General features: G+C 42.2%; 1 protein-coding gene across 1 annotated transcript in view; it reads left to right on the top strand.

Moving 5' to 3' along the window:
* Window positions 1-16,787, top strand: part of GALNT9 (polypeptide N-acetylgalactosaminyltransferase 9) — a 131,283-nt gene that overhangs the window by 53,871 nt on the left and 60,625 nt on the right. Inside the window, exons 5-6 of the mRNA XM_010398477.4 lie at window positions 4,403-4,600; window positions 11,790-11,907. Coding sequence (XP_010396779.3) covers window positions 4,403-4,600; window positions 11,790-11,907 — 316 coding nt within the window. The remainder of the gene's footprint in view (window positions 1-4,402; window positions 4,601-11,789; window positions 11,908-16,787) is intronic.

Genomic DNA, 16,787 nt, shown 5'->3' with positions numbered 1-16,787 from the left:
TCACAGAAAGAACGCTGGTGTCTATAAAGAGGATGGGTAAATCTACACAATAATGTAGCAGTTTGAAATTAGGGAACAAATTAGAAATTACTACGAAAGATTTAATCATAATCCTTTCAAAAGACTGAAGCAATTATATAAAGCCAGAGTGACCAGGAAAGGTGACAAAGGATTTGATGAATGTGCAGCTCAGCTCAGCCTTACAGACTGACTCCGAGGCTGGACTTTGCTAGCCATGAATAGCGATGAATCCCCCTCATATTTCATGGATTACTCAAGATAAGCAATGCAAACACAGTCCATTGCCCAGTCCTGTTCAAGCTCATAGTCCTTCTTTACTGGCCATTACCTGGGGATCTTGGCAGGCAGAAAACCAGCCCACAAGCAGTGTTGGCAGTGAGAGGGCATTGGCAGATCTGGGATTGGAGTGTTCCTGCAGACCTCACTGAGATGAGCTTGGGCTGAGCCTCTGAATACACCATTGCTGTCTCTGTTTCTTTTATAGGGCAGGACAGGCTGTGATATCTCTCAGGTATGCAATGTTTAATTAAAAGGCTCTCCATTCTGGGTTTTTGCTAAGAGAACAGCTCTGCCCTGGATTTTCTCTTTCCATCTGTGACTCAGAGCCTACTTTCTTACTTGTGGGTGTGAAAATATTTTGGGAGTTAGGTAGCTGTGCAGTCTATCCAGATACTGAACCTTTCCTGTTCCTAATACATGCAGGGGTGTGATTTCCACACATGTGGATACCAGAAGAGCTAGGAAATCACCTCCATGGGTGAGATGGGAGGTTTAGAAGATGAAGTTCCAGCAGTTGCTTTCATACCAATTGACTCCATAACCTTGGCATGGCATTTGACTTCGTCTGTAACCTGAGGGTAGAGAAATTAACACTTGTCGAAGCAGTGGTATCTTAAACATTTACATTTCTTGAGTGCAGGGGACTTAAACAGAACTTCCATCACATGGGCGGCTTATAGATGCCTTGGATTACATGAAAGTTCAGAATCTGTGATTTCACATTAATAGGTTGATAGAGATTAATGGAATTTGATCATGTGTTTTGACCACAACTGTTGCATTACACCCCAGAGATCCCTCCTTGCGTCATTCAGATGCAAAACACCATGTCAGGTGGTAATAAATGTGAGCCACACAAATGGGAAAACACAGAAGTTCCTCAGGTATAGAGTGACAGGAGTAGTTTGGTGATAGCTGGTGTGAGAGCAGCACCAGAGCTGGGAATGGATTGTTCTTCATGTAAAGAATTAAATGAGGACTCAGGTTAGCATTTCCAAGACTCAAGTATTGGACTTACACAATCCCAAATATGATTAAGGGCTGAAAACCAGTGTGACTGTTGAATATTTTCTTCACATTCTTTCTCTAACCATTATTTGGGATACACTTCAGCAGTCCAATTTTAAGATGTCTTGCAAAGTAGCAGGCTAAATTCCCTTTATATTCAAGATAGGCTCCTCTGGAACATTATTAATCTCACCCAGTTTCAGTGTCTACATTATTATGAGAAGCATCTGACTATAAAAGTGCCAGCCTTTGCCTTCCTCTGCTGAGAATGAAAGTTTGAGGCAATTACCATGTGTATGGGGGGTCCATTGCAGATATCTGACATTAAGGGAGAAGAATTCCTTATCTCCTTTCAGCTTTTTTATTACACAATCTCAATCTACCCTACGAAGTAAAATACTTGAAAAATGAGCACCCCAGGAGGAACCGTAGAAGGGACATAGAACCTCTGGGATAGTTTTGCTTTGTATCAACATAAATACGCTATTAATTGAGGACCTGGTGACCAAAGAATTCCCACCAAGAGGGAGAAAAGTAGTTTGGAAAACTCCCGGTCTTTCCTTGTTTGTCCAAGACCTGTTTCCAGAATCAGACAGTAGTGAATGGCAGAGTTTGGTTCTTACAAAAGGAAACCCATTTACAGATTTCTGCTGAAGAAGGCATGCTGTTGGAAGCCTGGGTTCTGAGAATTTCAGCCTGTCAGTACTGAGAGGCAGTGATCCTCAGAAGTACACTGCATTCAATCCAAAACCCTGGGAAAAGCTTCCTAAATTGTGTGATAGCACTGGGGTTGTTGCTGTGTAATTGAAAGTTATGTCACTGGGTGAAATATGTAGAAGTGTAGAAAATTAGGTTTAGGGGTTATAGGTAATAATAGGTTACAATATGGAGGATTTGGGGTGTGGATTTATGTCTTCTTCTTTCTCCTTCTTCTTCACAAATCTGAATGTTCTGTTATTGTGTCAAAAGTTCTGCACTGCAGAAGATGAAAAGTTAGTAATTGCATTATAAGTAAAAACATATTACTTAGCATTTCATAATTGGTTAATTTAGATGTTAAAAAACCTTGGAAGTGAAAACTCACAGCCATTTTCCACCCTGCCAACTAAGAGGCACATACTGTGCAGCTTTGTTACTGATAAGATATAAGAAACAACTAAGTCCGAACAAGAATTCTCAATCTCCTGCATCTTAATTCACACTCTGAGTAAAAGAACTCAAGATACAAAAAAAGAAGAAAAATAATAGCATGCAAGCAGCTTTTCTGCTTTGCAGGGCAGATCTGGAAATCAGACCCAAACATAATAAATTTCCTTGTGCCGTGGGAGTCACTGGTGCAGCCATGTCCTGCCGTGTGCACCAGGTCTCACTGGAGGGTGTCATCCCTCTGCTCTGTGACTTCCCCTCGTACCAAACCTTGGAAGCTGTGCCCAAGGGCTTCAGGAGTGGACCCCTTCCCAGGAAGGTGTTTGGATTGCAAAGGAGCTCAGAGGCAGTTCTGCTGCAATGAGGGCTCTGCTGCAAATGCTCCACAGGGACAGTGATGCGCACCAAGGTCATTTTTTTCCTCTACAACCTTGAAGAGGAAGATTCTTCTTCCAGGCAAACAATTAGTGACACCTGTACCTGTTGTCTGGTATTTTGAAATCCTTTGTTTCAGAGTCTAGAAGGGAGCAGCAGAGCTTTATGCCCAAGGGTTACGGTGTCCATGCATGGAGTCGTTGGATTTGTGATGACATGTCCATCGTTCTGTATTTTCTTCTGCTGATGAGCAGAGGTTACATGATGGAAAGAACAAAGCAGATTCAGCTTTTCTGCATTTGTCCCTGCTTTGTTGGATTTGCAAGAGTTTTTCTGCTACCCACCCACTGGTTTTTAAAACACTTAATCTCATAAATATAATGTACTAATAATGGAAGTGGCTTATCCAGATCTGGGAGGTCACACTGGCTCTATGGGGGTGCACAAGTGTGGCCAAAAACCCATATGAATTGAGAGTCTGAATAGGGTGCAGTATCTTCTGTTGGCCTACACAAGAAAATTCATGGTAACAAACTAAATAAAACAAAATATGAGGTAACAACATCGAAACCACAAAGGAGCAATTGCCTTCTGACCAACAGCAAAAGAGAAATGAGAAAAGATCAGTGTTCAAATCCTCCTACGTCTGTGAGTTGCAGCAAACCTCCATTCCCTTAAAAATCCATGTGAGAGCTCTTTAAAATCTTCAAAGCTTATTTCAAGGGGAAACACACTTACAAAGGAGTGAACCAGTGGCTCTTTCTAATACTGCTTTGAGGAGCGATTTCCACCCTTATGTAAGTCTGCTACATCTTTGGATCAGTTTCTCTGTAAATTCAGAGCAAACTCAGACTACCTTGGTCAGAAATGTGTGCTTGCACTGAAGCTTTTTACTTTCCTTTTGGGATGTAGCTTCTGTGGAAAGCACATTGATGTTTTAAAGCCTTTTGAAATGATGGAACATTTCCTGCAGTTCGCTGCTTTTGCACCATCTGGCACCTGAAATCTTCTCATCACCAAAGAGGTTTTAGAAGGCATAATGCAGCCGCATTTGTCATTCAGACTAGATCTGATGGGGGTCAGTCTTGGGAAACAGGATTAAAATCTTTGAGTAACCTTCAGATTCTTGCAGCCCCTGGTGTGTGTTTAGTTCTTCAGGCCATGTCAGCCAGTATCTAATGGCTACCAGGAATCCTGGTGGTATAGCCAGTAGGAGACCATTTAGCTGCTGGTGGTGATGGTGTCTCTCAACATTTGTCCATTGTGAAATGAATTAACAGTCTCTAGGCCTCAGAATAAGTGTTTGGTCAAATTTTGTCTTGTTAGACTCTGGTGCAGCTTCACAGAGGTGATAATTCCTGTGCAGGTGCTGTGTGCAGTGTCCCACACCAGCTGCAGTCCCGGCAGCGTGTGGCTGGGATCTGTACCCTGTCCCTCTCTGCCATGCTGTGGGTTTTCCAACTCGCTGGGCTCACGCTCACAGGATTAGAGAACCTCATTTTATCAGCCTGCAAAGCAGGAGCTGTGATTACTGGATGGCTGTAAAACATTGTGCTGTTTTCATTGCTCTCAGGGCGGAACCTGCGCTTACCCGGATCAAGGAGGATCGCAAGCGGATCATCCTGCCCGCCATTGACAATATCAAGTACAACACTTTTGAAGTGCAGCAATACGCCAACGCAGCCCACGGCTACAACTGGGGGCTCTGGTGCATGTACATAATCCCACCACAGGACTGGCTTGATAAAGGGGATGAGTCAGCTCCCATCAGGTAAATCTCCCCTGTGCTGTCACTCTGGGCCGAGCGATGTTTCCATCTCGGCTGTCTGCCGAGGGGGAATTCAGGTGAATGAGGCTGCAGGCTTTGTGCAGGAGTAACACAGACTGGGGAAAAATGATGGCTCTACAAAGCTGTGGATGCACGTGCTGCCTCTCAGAGCTGCCCCACAATGTACACAAGTGCTCTGGCTCTGAGTGTGTGCTTCAAGCACCTTTTCTGGCCCTTGGTAGGATAGCAGGATCCTTTTCATCTAACCTTTTATTTTCCAGTGGACTCTGGCCCGTTGTGTACATGAGAAACAAAGGTATTGTGTATATGATTACAAAGAGGCTGGTTTCTCTCCTGTTCTGTGGTTCTTAGGCAGTCTTGGCCATCAGCCTAAACCAGAGCTTCCCAGGAGCACCAGTAAGAGCTTTGTTTGAGAGTTGCTCTTTTTTTCTTTTTTTTTCCCCTTGAGAACTTTGCACATGTTCAGAGTTTTCCTACTGGTTGAATTTTAAAATGAAATATCACCAGACCATGTAGTCAGTGTGTCAATTTACTTTTCCCTTTAAGAGAACATTTTACATTACAGAAATGGAATTTTCTGAGGAAATGCTGTTACAGGAACTGTGAAGGTGTTTCTGAGAATTGTTACAGTGGGAAAACTGGAACTGATGTGAAAAGGGCTTTCTCTCCCCTTCATTTGAAAAGTCATGTCTCCTAGCCTTTCATCTCCAGCACAGATGCTTGTCTAACAGCTCCTCTGGGACATATTGTGCTGGGTTAAGGGTACTGTTGTTACCAACTCTAGAAATAAAAGCTAAAAAATATGAAGCCCAAGTATGCACTTTAGGATGCTCTTATTTTTAAGAGTTCTTATGCACTTTAGGATGCTCTTATTTTTAAGAGTTCTTAAGAAGGACACAAATTACCACCTTAAAGTCATCTTCATTTTCATGTATATCAGCCTCATCTTAAATTAAGTTAAAACTCTACTGTATGGTCCCAGTGTGGGCTCTGGCAGAGGAGCTGATGTACTTCCAGTGCAAAGCTTGAGTTGTCAGATCCTGAAGAGTTTGTCCAGCCACTTCAAACAACACACCCACCTGAAAAAATGCAAGTGATCTCTTGGAAGTGAAAAGACACTGAAAAACTGATCCCATTTCTAAGTGATCAGTGGGATGGGACCACCTCACAGGATCCTTCCCTTATGCAGAGTAGTATTTTAATCTGTATTTGAGCTAGTGTTGCAAGTTGTACTTAGGTTCATTCTCATGCTCTGTGACTGCAAAACAGAGCTATACAGTAATATTAACCTTATTTACTACAGGACAGCACAGTCCATCATCACTGACCTTTTGCTTGGCTTGAAACCTCAATAAGCAGGGAAGTAATTACTTAGGAAATCAGTTTTCCTGGATAACATGCCCTGCTCACCTCACATTGTTTTAAAGGTGCAGATGTTTTATACCTGTTTCAGTCAGCCGTGAGAAAGTTTATTGATAAAGGAAAATTAATCATCCAAAGCTTTCATTCCTGAAAGGTTTTGCACACTTCATGACTCAGAGTTTATATGTGAAATCACTGCAGTAATTTTTACATGGACTGCTTCAGTATTTGAGTATCTTCTGTTCTGGAGACAATGATCACATAAACAGATAAGAATGAATTAAGAGGTTAAACCTCAGTAATAAAGGGCCTGATTTACCATGGACTTGCTTCAGATTTACGTTCAAGCTCTTGCTGGTGTCATGCTGGCACTGAGCTGGACTGATACAGAAGTGAACAAATCCAAACTCAAGCACTGAGCAGTGTTAAAATCTGATGCACACGAGTAGCTGGCTCCCAAGAGCAGCAATTTTATTCTGAACCCGAGTGAAGAAACCCTCCCATTCAATAGTGCATAAACTGCCCAGAGACAGATGAGACAAGCAGCAGAAGGAGGAGGACACGCAACCCTTGCTGGCAAGTATCAGGAGCACTGACACACTGCAGCTGCCTAAGCATCTCTTCTGCAAATTAAGAATTACATGTCCTAAAATGCAGAGACGTCCACATGGAGCTGTGGACACTTCCATGTCTCCCTGGGCACAAGTTCTTTGAAGGCAGGGATCTAGGAGAGCAGAGCAGCCACTTTATGGCCACACTGCACTGCTTGCTGAGGGGCTTCTGAAGCTGTAGCACCTGGATGGATTTGCTAAAGCATTTGGCTGTTGTGTTCTTCCTGCCCGTGGAAATACAATGCAATTTTGTGGCTTTTAAGTGATATACCAGTGTAATTATGGTAATGCAAAGAGTGACTGTGTGATTGTTATTGATGAAAACAATCAGGAATCCTGTCCTTAGGACTGAGATTTTAAAGCACTCATGATGGGAACTTAGTAGCTGTGAAATATTTCAAGTGTGTTTTCCAAAGGAAGGCAAAGTCAGGCTAGTGAGCAAACTTCTAAAAAAAATCTCCATTAGTTTGGTACAGATTTTGGTTTTGTAACCAGCTTTCCAAACCACATTCTGCAACCATGATTCCTGTTTCAGTCCACTTTGCAAGACATGCACATGGGTGCATTTTGATGGGGTTTGAATCCGTGTGTGTGTCCAGTGCATTCATAAGATTGCAAAGCTGCTCTTCAGCATGAAAACTGCAAGTTCATTTAGTCCTTGCTAACACTGTTCCTCTTGAGGCTTTCTCTGATGCTGTCTTCAGCAAGTATTGGGTTTGGTTTGTGCCTCTCTGTGTTTTTTTGTGAAAGAAAAGGCTGGCAACAAATAAGCCTGTGACTGGTTTTGTGGTTGGTGTAGCTGAATACTTCCTGCCAGATCCCCAAAGGGATTTGAGATTTTCAGCATTAAAGAACATGTGTACCCTGGTATCAGTGAGGATCAGAGCCCTGGCATTTCTCTTGTTTGCATTGTATGAATAAATATCATCGATGTGCAGAATTGGGTGAGGCATTTGGAAAGCAGGGTCCAATTCCTGTTTTCTTCTGGGACTGCACAACAGATGTGCTTCTTTCCTAAGAATTTTTCTATTTGAAGCCTGATCCTCTAATTCCTTGAACACTGACAGTGGTGTGATTCTACTCAGAGCCTTGCTGGGAAAGAGCAGGAACTGTCCCTCACGCCAGTGGGGCGTTCATAGGCAGTCATGTCAAGTGTGCACCATAAAATGTCACATCAGCTGTTGTGAGCTAAGTGACAAAGGGGATGTGGCCTTGAAGTGCTAACAAAGGTAAAGAAATAGCAAGAACAAAGTGTCAGATTTTGTAAAGATTTCTGATGCACTTTAAAGTTGGTTCTTTTTTTCCCCCCATGTTAATACTCTGAACTTCAGAACAATTGATGTTCCCCGAGCTGGCTTCCGCAGGCAATCCATTTTACATGTTTGACATTAGAGATGTGAGATGTCTGTAACGTGAAGATTTAAATGAGGATTGTTATTTTGACACGCTGTGTCCATCACGTCATTTTCCATTTGTGTTCCTGCGATCACGCTGCCCCAAAACGTCCTTATCATCTGGCAACACACTGTGTAACAAAGGATCCTATTTCAGAGGGCTTCTAATGGATTGGACTATGCATTGAAACAAGCTGGGGTTTTTAATGCATGCTGTATATTTTTTTTTCTGGGTTTTGGAACAGCAAGGAAGGTTTCTGGTATTCTGAGCTCTGGCTCTGACTCGTCCTCCCTCACCTGCCGTGATGATGATGGACTGCACTGCATTTGATTTCTTGATCAGCAGCCACTAACATTAGAGTCATTAGTCAGCCTCACCCAGCCAAGCACTGCACAGCTTTCCATTTTATCTTCCTCCAGCAGCAGTGGTGCATTTCATTGTTGCATATGTTCTCACTTACTGCTTTAATATGCCATAGCTTGGTACCAGTAGGGATGTGTATGTACATGCACTGCATCAGCCGCTCCAGAAAGTGCCAGTGCCTTGCTCATGGACGTAAATCAGAGTTTGATGTGCCCCCAGAGAAGTGTTTCGTGCTGCCTCCTCTGTGTGGGGGTGTGCGTGCCCATCTCATATGCAAGTCAGGCCCTGTGCTGGTCTGCAGTAACAATACTGATGAAGCCAATCTGGGCCTTCACTGCTCTGGGAAGAAATCCACCTGTGTACCTGAGCTTAGGAAGTCAAGTCTTTCAGGATAAACCATGCTGTCATGTAATAATAAAGCTGGTGACTGTTTACTGAATGCTTATGGCCATCTTTTCAGTTTCTGGTTCACAGAAGCCTGTAACAGAGCAGTTTCGCTTTATTTGTCCACATTCTGATGGGTGTCCTGCCTGTTCCAAAAAATTTACTTCCACAGGGCATCAGAGACTTATTCTACACCTGTATTTGCTCTGCCTTTCTAGCTGAGCATTAGCTTGTCATCTTGTCTTTTTTTTTTTCCCCTGTATCTCCTGAGCAGCAAATCTGTCCTTAAGTTCCATTCTCAAGGCCTGGTGTGACTCTTTCTTGCAGGAGACATGAGTTGTAAGAAAAATAGAAATACTTATGCAGGTACCATGCAGATTTCCCCACTTACATGTCAGACCAGGGCTGAGGTGCTGCTTAAGAACCTGAATCAAAGAAACACTCTGCTGGGAGAGGTGGAAAGCTCAGAGACAGGATGTGTGATGTGTCATTTGAAACTCCTTTTCTCTCCTTATGCCTGTATATATACATTTATGCTTATATGTTTATTTATGGTTCTATTTGTGTTTGAATTTATGTATTTATTGTGAGCATTTGTCAGTTTTCCTGGAAATTGGAGTTGGCTGCTCAGGAAACTCTTTCAAATGTGACCTGATTGTATTGTGCACATATGTATATATAAATATATAAATATACATATGTGCTGACCTTAAGGCAGGAGAGACAGATGCATAAGGCAGAGGAAGACTGACTATCACATGCAGTATGTCAGCTTAGTGCCATCACTTTCTCCTTCACTTGTTCTTGGATGAAGCCCCCCCAGGCAACTCCCTTCGGTTGTCTGTGAAGGGGAGGGATGCACCTGGCTGGAGAAATGGGTGTCAGCACCCGCTGGAATTTTAGCAACAGAGCTGTGCTCGTGGGGATCTCACTGACACAAAATAATTCTGCCTCACACCTACAGCAAGTGCCTTTCTTTCCTGGCCAATGTGCCCTCTGTTCCCTGTGCCCCATCCCATGCCAGGCACTGCCCTCCTCACACAGGGCCTCTCTTCCTGCTGCCACAGGCAGGCAGGGAGGGAGAGTTCACCACCAGAAACCTCTCTGTGCTTCCTCCCTTTCCCCAGGGCATTACCCAGAGCAGTGTTTCTGTGTGTCTCCCTTGCTACAACAGTGCTATCAGGTAATTCCCCCAAACTGACTATGCTGTATCTTACTCCAGCGCAGAATCAATACAATTCTAGGCTGCATTTTAAGCTTTTAGTGGCAAAACCCACTTTGCTGTGTTTCCCACATTATCCTTTGAGTGCTTCTGTTGATTATAATTGATGCTTATAGCATCCTCCATTGTGTCAAAGAATATTCCACAGATCAATTAAGTTTCACAACACCTTTGAGGTGTTGGTAAAGAACAGTGCACTTCTAATTGCTGTTTTACTAGAAGGTGCATGATTAAGGAAAAAGGTTGTTTTATATAAAGCAGGTTCATATGTTGTGCTCTGAAGCTGTGAAGTGCTAAGGGCACTCACCTTCTCAAGTGCTGCCCCCTGGGCAGTGAGCAGTGGGTAAGAGGTGCTAACACAGCTGCTTCTGCTCATGTAGCCATTTCCAGCTTTCAAGATGAGTCTGCTGCACTGCACTAAAAGTGGTGGGTGCACTAAAAAAGTGGATGGACTGGAGTATTTCAGGTACTGGAAAAACCCAGTTTTAGCACCAAGTGAGGGCCTTGAGCTTTTTTTCAAGCAGGTTTTTTGAAAAATGTTTGCAATATGTCAGTGTGACACTGTAGTCCAGTATAAAATTATAAAAGCTGGATATGGTTCCTTCTGTCTTTGTGCTGCTGGTGTTGCTCAGTCCTGAAAACACTTTTTTTTTCTGAAAAAGCCATGAAGGTTTGTGAAGTCTATATTTGAATATATATAATGAGCAGAAATAAATGCTAGAAGGGAGAGAGGGAGTTGCAAAGACAGTCCTCAGTGGCATTCATCTGTGAGTGATGATTATATAGTTGCATCTAAAATGTATTTCCCACCCCCATTCAATTAACAACTCAGTGTTTTAATGGACAGAGCCAGCAGCTGCAGAAATCCATCCCCCAGAGAGAGAGATTCCAGCACCTGAGAGCAGTCTGCAAAGCCTGGCAGTGCAGCTCCTCATTAGAAAGGGAGGGGATGTCCTCATGGGAGCATCCTACTGCTGTAAGGAACTGCCTCCAGAGGATTTTTGTGAGGGAGGAAGGGCTGGAAAGAGAATGAGTCTAAGCCCAAACTAGCGTCTCAGTTTTGCAAAGCAGTGATGCCTTGATCCATTGAAGCCTGTGTTTAGCTTTAAATACACAAAAAAGAAAATGAAGAAAGTGGTGTGTGTTTCTTCCCCCCATCTCCTTCCTTCTTTTATCATGGCTAAAACTTAAAAAATACACCTGAAATATTCCCTAAGAGGCTTATTTCATTGCAAAGGTACTGAATTTCCTTACCTTGGTTGTGTACTCCTTTTATTTCAGTTTCTAGACCAAATTTATTCCTTGTTAGCCTAAGATCTGCTTTTCAGTGATACAAGATGTGAAATCTTTTCAGTGATACAAGATGTGAAATCAAGATGTATATAGGATATGTCTTATCCTGTGTACAGGAGAGCTCTCAGCTTTTTTAGGCAAGTCTGTTTCCAGGCTTGGCTCTGGGAAGTATAATCAGGAAAATGCATTTTATCAAATAACTTGAATTTATAAATGCAAAGATCCTGGTGTATAAATATATGCATCAACAGAGGATGGAAGTGCCCAGCCAGGAGTACAGAGAACCCTGGGTGGTTTTTGTAGAGCCTTGAGACCACTTCTAACTAGAGAATGATTGAACAGAAAGTCTTCAGAAATTACAGCACCAAATAGAGTAGTACTGGAATTTCTTGCATCCATGAAGTGCCATGTGATTGATGCTATAGGTAAATTTAAAATGTTAATTAGAAGACTAAGAACTGTTTAATCTGTGCAAATTTGTTCTGAGGTGGGGTCTGTAATAGCTAATCAATTAAATTTTTGCTTTAATCTCTCTGTGCAGGACACCAGCCATGATTGGATGCTCTTTTGTGGTCGACCGAGAGTATTTTGGTGAGATTGGCTTGCTCGACCCTGGAATGGAGGTCTATGGAGGAGAAAACATCGAATTAGGCATGAGAGTGAGTAACAAGGAGCAGACCTTGTGCAGCGTCCCTTTTCAAAGAGTGCTGGGGAGCTTGTGGCCCAGCAGAGCTGCTGTCTGACTGATGGGCTATCATGCTGGAGTAATTGAGGCTGCAACACTATCTGGAAGTGACAGTGCCAGTAAATGAATGTTCCTGGCCTTACGGGCCGGGAGAGAACTGATAACAGTCAGAAATATGCTTTATTGGTTCATTCTGTCAGTGTCTGAACCAATGAGAAAGATTTTCTCCTTTCCCAGTATCTTTCCTCGTGCAAACAGCCGCTCTAAGTCTCCATGTGCTCATTGCCCTTAGCTGATGTTGCACAGGTATGGTCTAACAGATGCAATTCGTACAGAAAACTAAGGCCAGGCTGGTTGAAGTCAGTTGTAATGTTCATCATAAACACATTATGAATTCTGGGATGTTTTGCTACTCTAAGGATCCTCCTTGTAGAATAAGAACTACAGGGTACAGGTATTCAGTCCTGTCGGACAGGCCAGTGCAAAGTGTGGGCAGATGACTTTGGAACAACATCAGTCCCTGCACCCTGGACCTATGGGAGGTCTGATACCTGTGATCCCTTGCCCTTGTTTTCAAGGGGGTGCTTGCCAGCAAGTCCTCCTGAAGTCCAAGGAATATGTTTTTGCTTAGCATTTGAAAATTAGGCTGCTTAATGTTGCGTGAACAGAGTTTCCTCATTATAAAGCTGGCTGTTTAATTATTTTCCCTCTACTCTTTATCCCCTGCTTCCCAGTAACATGTCCCTGGTGCATGTAATGTGCTCATTAAAGCATATATTCTGCTCATGGTGAAACATTGAACATCAAATTAGTCCATTCTTTATCTGACTCTTTTTTTTCTAAAATGGCTACAAACTCCTTCACACCACTGGACTGAGGAGGAAGGTCACTGCAGCAAGAGTTTATTTTCACACACGGGTGTGTATTTGTTATTCCAGCATTGCAAGAGGGATGGGGTTTGTAATGGGACTGTGTGAATACACTGCTTATACTTTAAGGTTCAGAATTCACATAGGGGACAGAAAAACTGCTACCACAAATCATCCAATTTTCCTTAAGAGGGTCAGGCTATTACAAGGATTGTGTGAGCTTTCCTTTATCATTGTGCAGGGCTTTGAGCTGTTTGAAACTTTCTCCACATGGCTGCTCCGAGAATAGATTGAACACTCTGGCAATACCCTGACGTGGTTGATGAATAAGCCTCCTAAGAAATCTGAAAGCTGTCGCTCCTCCTTAAACGAGGAGCACTTGCTGAGTCCGATTAGGGCTCCTGGTAAACAGAGGCAAAGGTTTTAATAGGATTATGAAATGGCACTTGCCTGAAGAGACAAGGATTTGAAGTGAGCAAGGACAGGTTTTCAGGGATAGGGAACCTGTTAAAGCCTGCAGAAATCTTAGATCTAGAAACCAGCTCTCATTCTTTGGGTTTTGTTTTGTTTGGGGTTTTGGTTTTTTTTTTTTGCCCTATAAGAAAAACTAACCCTACTGTTTGGAAAAGGTTTTATGAAAGTACAAGAGTATGAGTTTGTTCAATCTGAAATAAGCTGTGTGTCCATAGCATGGGTCTGTTACTCTGTGTTTCCAGCCTGGATCCATCATGGTAAGTGATATACAGTGTCTGCCTCCTAATTTGCAAATCCTGTGTGTGATCCCCTCCTGTGTGTCTTTCAGAGCTGTCAGAAACTAACAGCATGAAAATGCACAGGAACCTTCTCCCTTCTCTCCAGGCTATTTATAAAACCACTGTGAATTTACCAAGCTGGGTTTTTTTTTAACTCCAGAACCTGCAAGTACATTGCAAAAAATCACTTCTTTCCAAGGGCCTGGTGCAGTGACCCATGCAGGGATATTTGGTGCATCCCCCACACCTGCCCAGAGGGATGCTGTTGACCATGTGTGACTGCTTGTGTAAAGCAATGAGAGACAGAAAAAGGAATGAATAAATGAATGAATAAGTAAAGAACAAAAATTAATATAATAATAAATAATAAGACATAGAGAAAAGTGGTAGCACATGCTTGGCTGAAAACAATCCCTATTTGAAATAGCTGTAACAATAATCCTTTAAAACATTTTTGCAAACTATTATCATGTTACTGCTAAAAGAAAAGGGATTAGGTTTGGAGTGTCTGAAATAGATTACATTGCATCTAGTGAACCCTTGTTTAAATTGTTTTAATGAATTGAAATAGGAAAACTCAGTGAAACTAATGAGCTGATTTGGGAGGATATTGTTTGATAACTCAGCTAATTCCCATTAAATCTATTGTTTATTAAAAAATCATGATCTGGGGTATTTCACAGCTGGCTTTGCCCTTTTCTAAATTCCATAGATGGAAATATTTAAATAATTAACCTAGGTGATTTTCTATATTGAATAAGCAGTGCAGCAACAGACTGGGGCTACTACTATGCCTGTTGAAAATATTTAGGCCTCTGCAGCTCTTCTCTAAACTCCTATCATTTTTTGTGTAAACTTCACAGTGGTTAGAGCTGCAACGTTCTCCTGTTGGGGCAACTTTACACTGAAGCCAATGTCTGTTTGCCAAGAGAGGGAGATCCTGGTTTGGTTGAGAAAAAGCACCAGCTGTTCTGGGAAGTAAAAGGGCGATGGACACATCTGCAGGCTTGTGAGTGTAAGGAAATAGATGGACACTTACAGAATGTCATCTTGTACTATATTTTTCAAAGGTGACAGTTTCACTGCAAGGTGGATAAATCCAGGGGAATTCTGTTAGGACAAATGGTGCTGTTCTCTCACTGTTCACCAACCAGCTACTGAAGCTGATGGGAGTTATTATTAGCACCTAAACACAGGAAATTACAGCATCCAGTCTTGGCTGACTCCTCTGTGGATGAGTTGCCCTTCATGAGCACAGGCTGAAGAAGAGCCTCTTAATTCAGGGTAGATCTTCTTTGCTGCTCCTGAACATCAAATGGTCTCTCTGACCTGTAGTACAGAGAGATGTCCCAGCAGGAAGAGAAATTCAAGCAGTGCTTGAATGTGGAGAAAGACAGGGATCCCTTTAAGTGAGGGTCCTAAATTGTGACCCTGTAAGAAACTGCGTGGTTTGCAAGCATCATGTGAGTTCCATTCCTAGTGGGAGCCACAGACACACTTAATTATTTAGAAAGGGATCGTATAAACATTAAATGCCTAGTTTATGATTTAACCTAATACAAGCAGTTTATGATGCATCTTTTTATAGTGAGTCATTAATCATTGCACTAAGGATCCCTCACTTCCTCTGGTGCTCCCGTGATAAGGTGAATGAATTGCTGTTCTTTTTACTTTGTGCCCATCAGCTGTAATGGTGGGTGGGAAGAGATCAAGTGTTTATTTTAAAAGATGCTCTAGCAGAAATTAAATTCTGCTGCCACCCTTAAAAATCCAAACAAATTAAATAGAAAAATATCTCACCCCATTAATAACCTCAAGTAAAACTTCTTTTCTTTTATGGCCAGCATCAACAGGCCAGGCTGCTCTATTCTCAGTAGCACTGTGTCAGCAGCAGCAGGTGTGTCCCAGGTAACTCTGGCCAGTTTTGTGGCCACTGTCAGTGGCGTGGCCCTGGGAACACACAGCTAATCAGGATTGAAAAGAGCTGACCCAAAGCAGGATCCAGCTCAGACCCCGTGTGCTCTCTGGTGTTGTGATTTAATTGGTGATGGAGGCCGGGCTGCCCAGCTGAAACCACGGGTTGTGTGAACAGAAATGCAGTCCCACCCCTGGCTTACACAAGTACTGTGTGTACTGTAAAAAAATCATGATGCAGATGCACCGAAATCTCTTTATGAGGAAATGAAGCTCATTACCTAATGGACTTCCATACACAAGCAAATCATTATACTTTCCAATCTTATATGTCCTGCCTTTACTTTCTTTAACAATAGATGAACTACATTTTTTCTGAGCAGAAATGCTAATGGTAGATTGTTGAGTAGTGAATTTTTGACCTCATTTTATTACCTTTAGCTAAAGAGATTTAGATTCCTTTGAGCAGTCAGTGTTTTAAATGCAGATTCCAGACTGGTATGCTGTAATAAAAATGTCACAAGGTTTATGTATAGCAAACTTTAATTCTGGATTCTGGACAATGCTTTTTGCTCTGTGTGATTCATGAGGCCAGGTCCCCAGTCTTAGAGCTAAATAGAAACCCAGTTCTGGTGAGTTACTCAAAATTCCACCATTTTTTCACACATGCTGTGGTAACAAGTGAAAATTGTACAAAAATAGAGGTTAATCAAATTGTCTTATTTTGGTGAATACAAAAATACTTCATTTTTATTTTGACCTTTCCCAAGCTGTAATTTTTAGTATAAATTAATTCCGTTTTGAATTAAAGGTCTTAAAGCCTTTTAGTGGGAAGGCCTTTAATCACTTAAATGATGTTAACAAAACCCCACAATTGCCAACATCTGAAAATGTAGTGTGCTCTGTCCTGAGACATGCCTATTCACACTGGAGTGCAATAAATCAGCATTTTCAGCATGAAGTTAAATGCTATTAAAATGTTTCTGAGCAGTTCTATACTGCCTAAGCAAAATCCTAGTAAGTGATGTAATCTGCTGTTATTGGAAGTTGCCCCACTGCTGAGGTTGCAAAGATCTCAGTGATAAATCTCCCAGGTCTCACGCTCCAGATAAACGGTATAAGTGAAGGTGTCCCCTTTTTCCATCTCCAGTTTAATTTAGCTGGTTTATAGCTATTTCCTAAGGTAAAAGAATCCTAAGCTTGTAAAGCCAAGCTTTAAGAAATCATGAAAGGATTGAAGTCATGGTGCCTGGATTACATTCATTCCCAGCTCCCTTCCCTCTTCAGAGCAGGGATTGGAGCAGTTGCTTCTGTGGTGC

Source organism: Corvus cornix, chromosome 15 (assembly GCF_000738735.6).
Source record: "Corvus cornix cornix isolate S_Up_H32 chromosome 15, ASM73873v5, whole genome shotgun sequence".
NCBI classification, from domain to species: domain Eukaryota; kingdom Metazoa; phylum Chordata; class Aves; order Passeriformes; family Corvidae; genus Corvus; species Corvus cornix.
The sequence above is the reverse complement of the archived record's forward strand: the minus strand, read 5'-3'. Positions and strand labels throughout refer to the sequence as shown.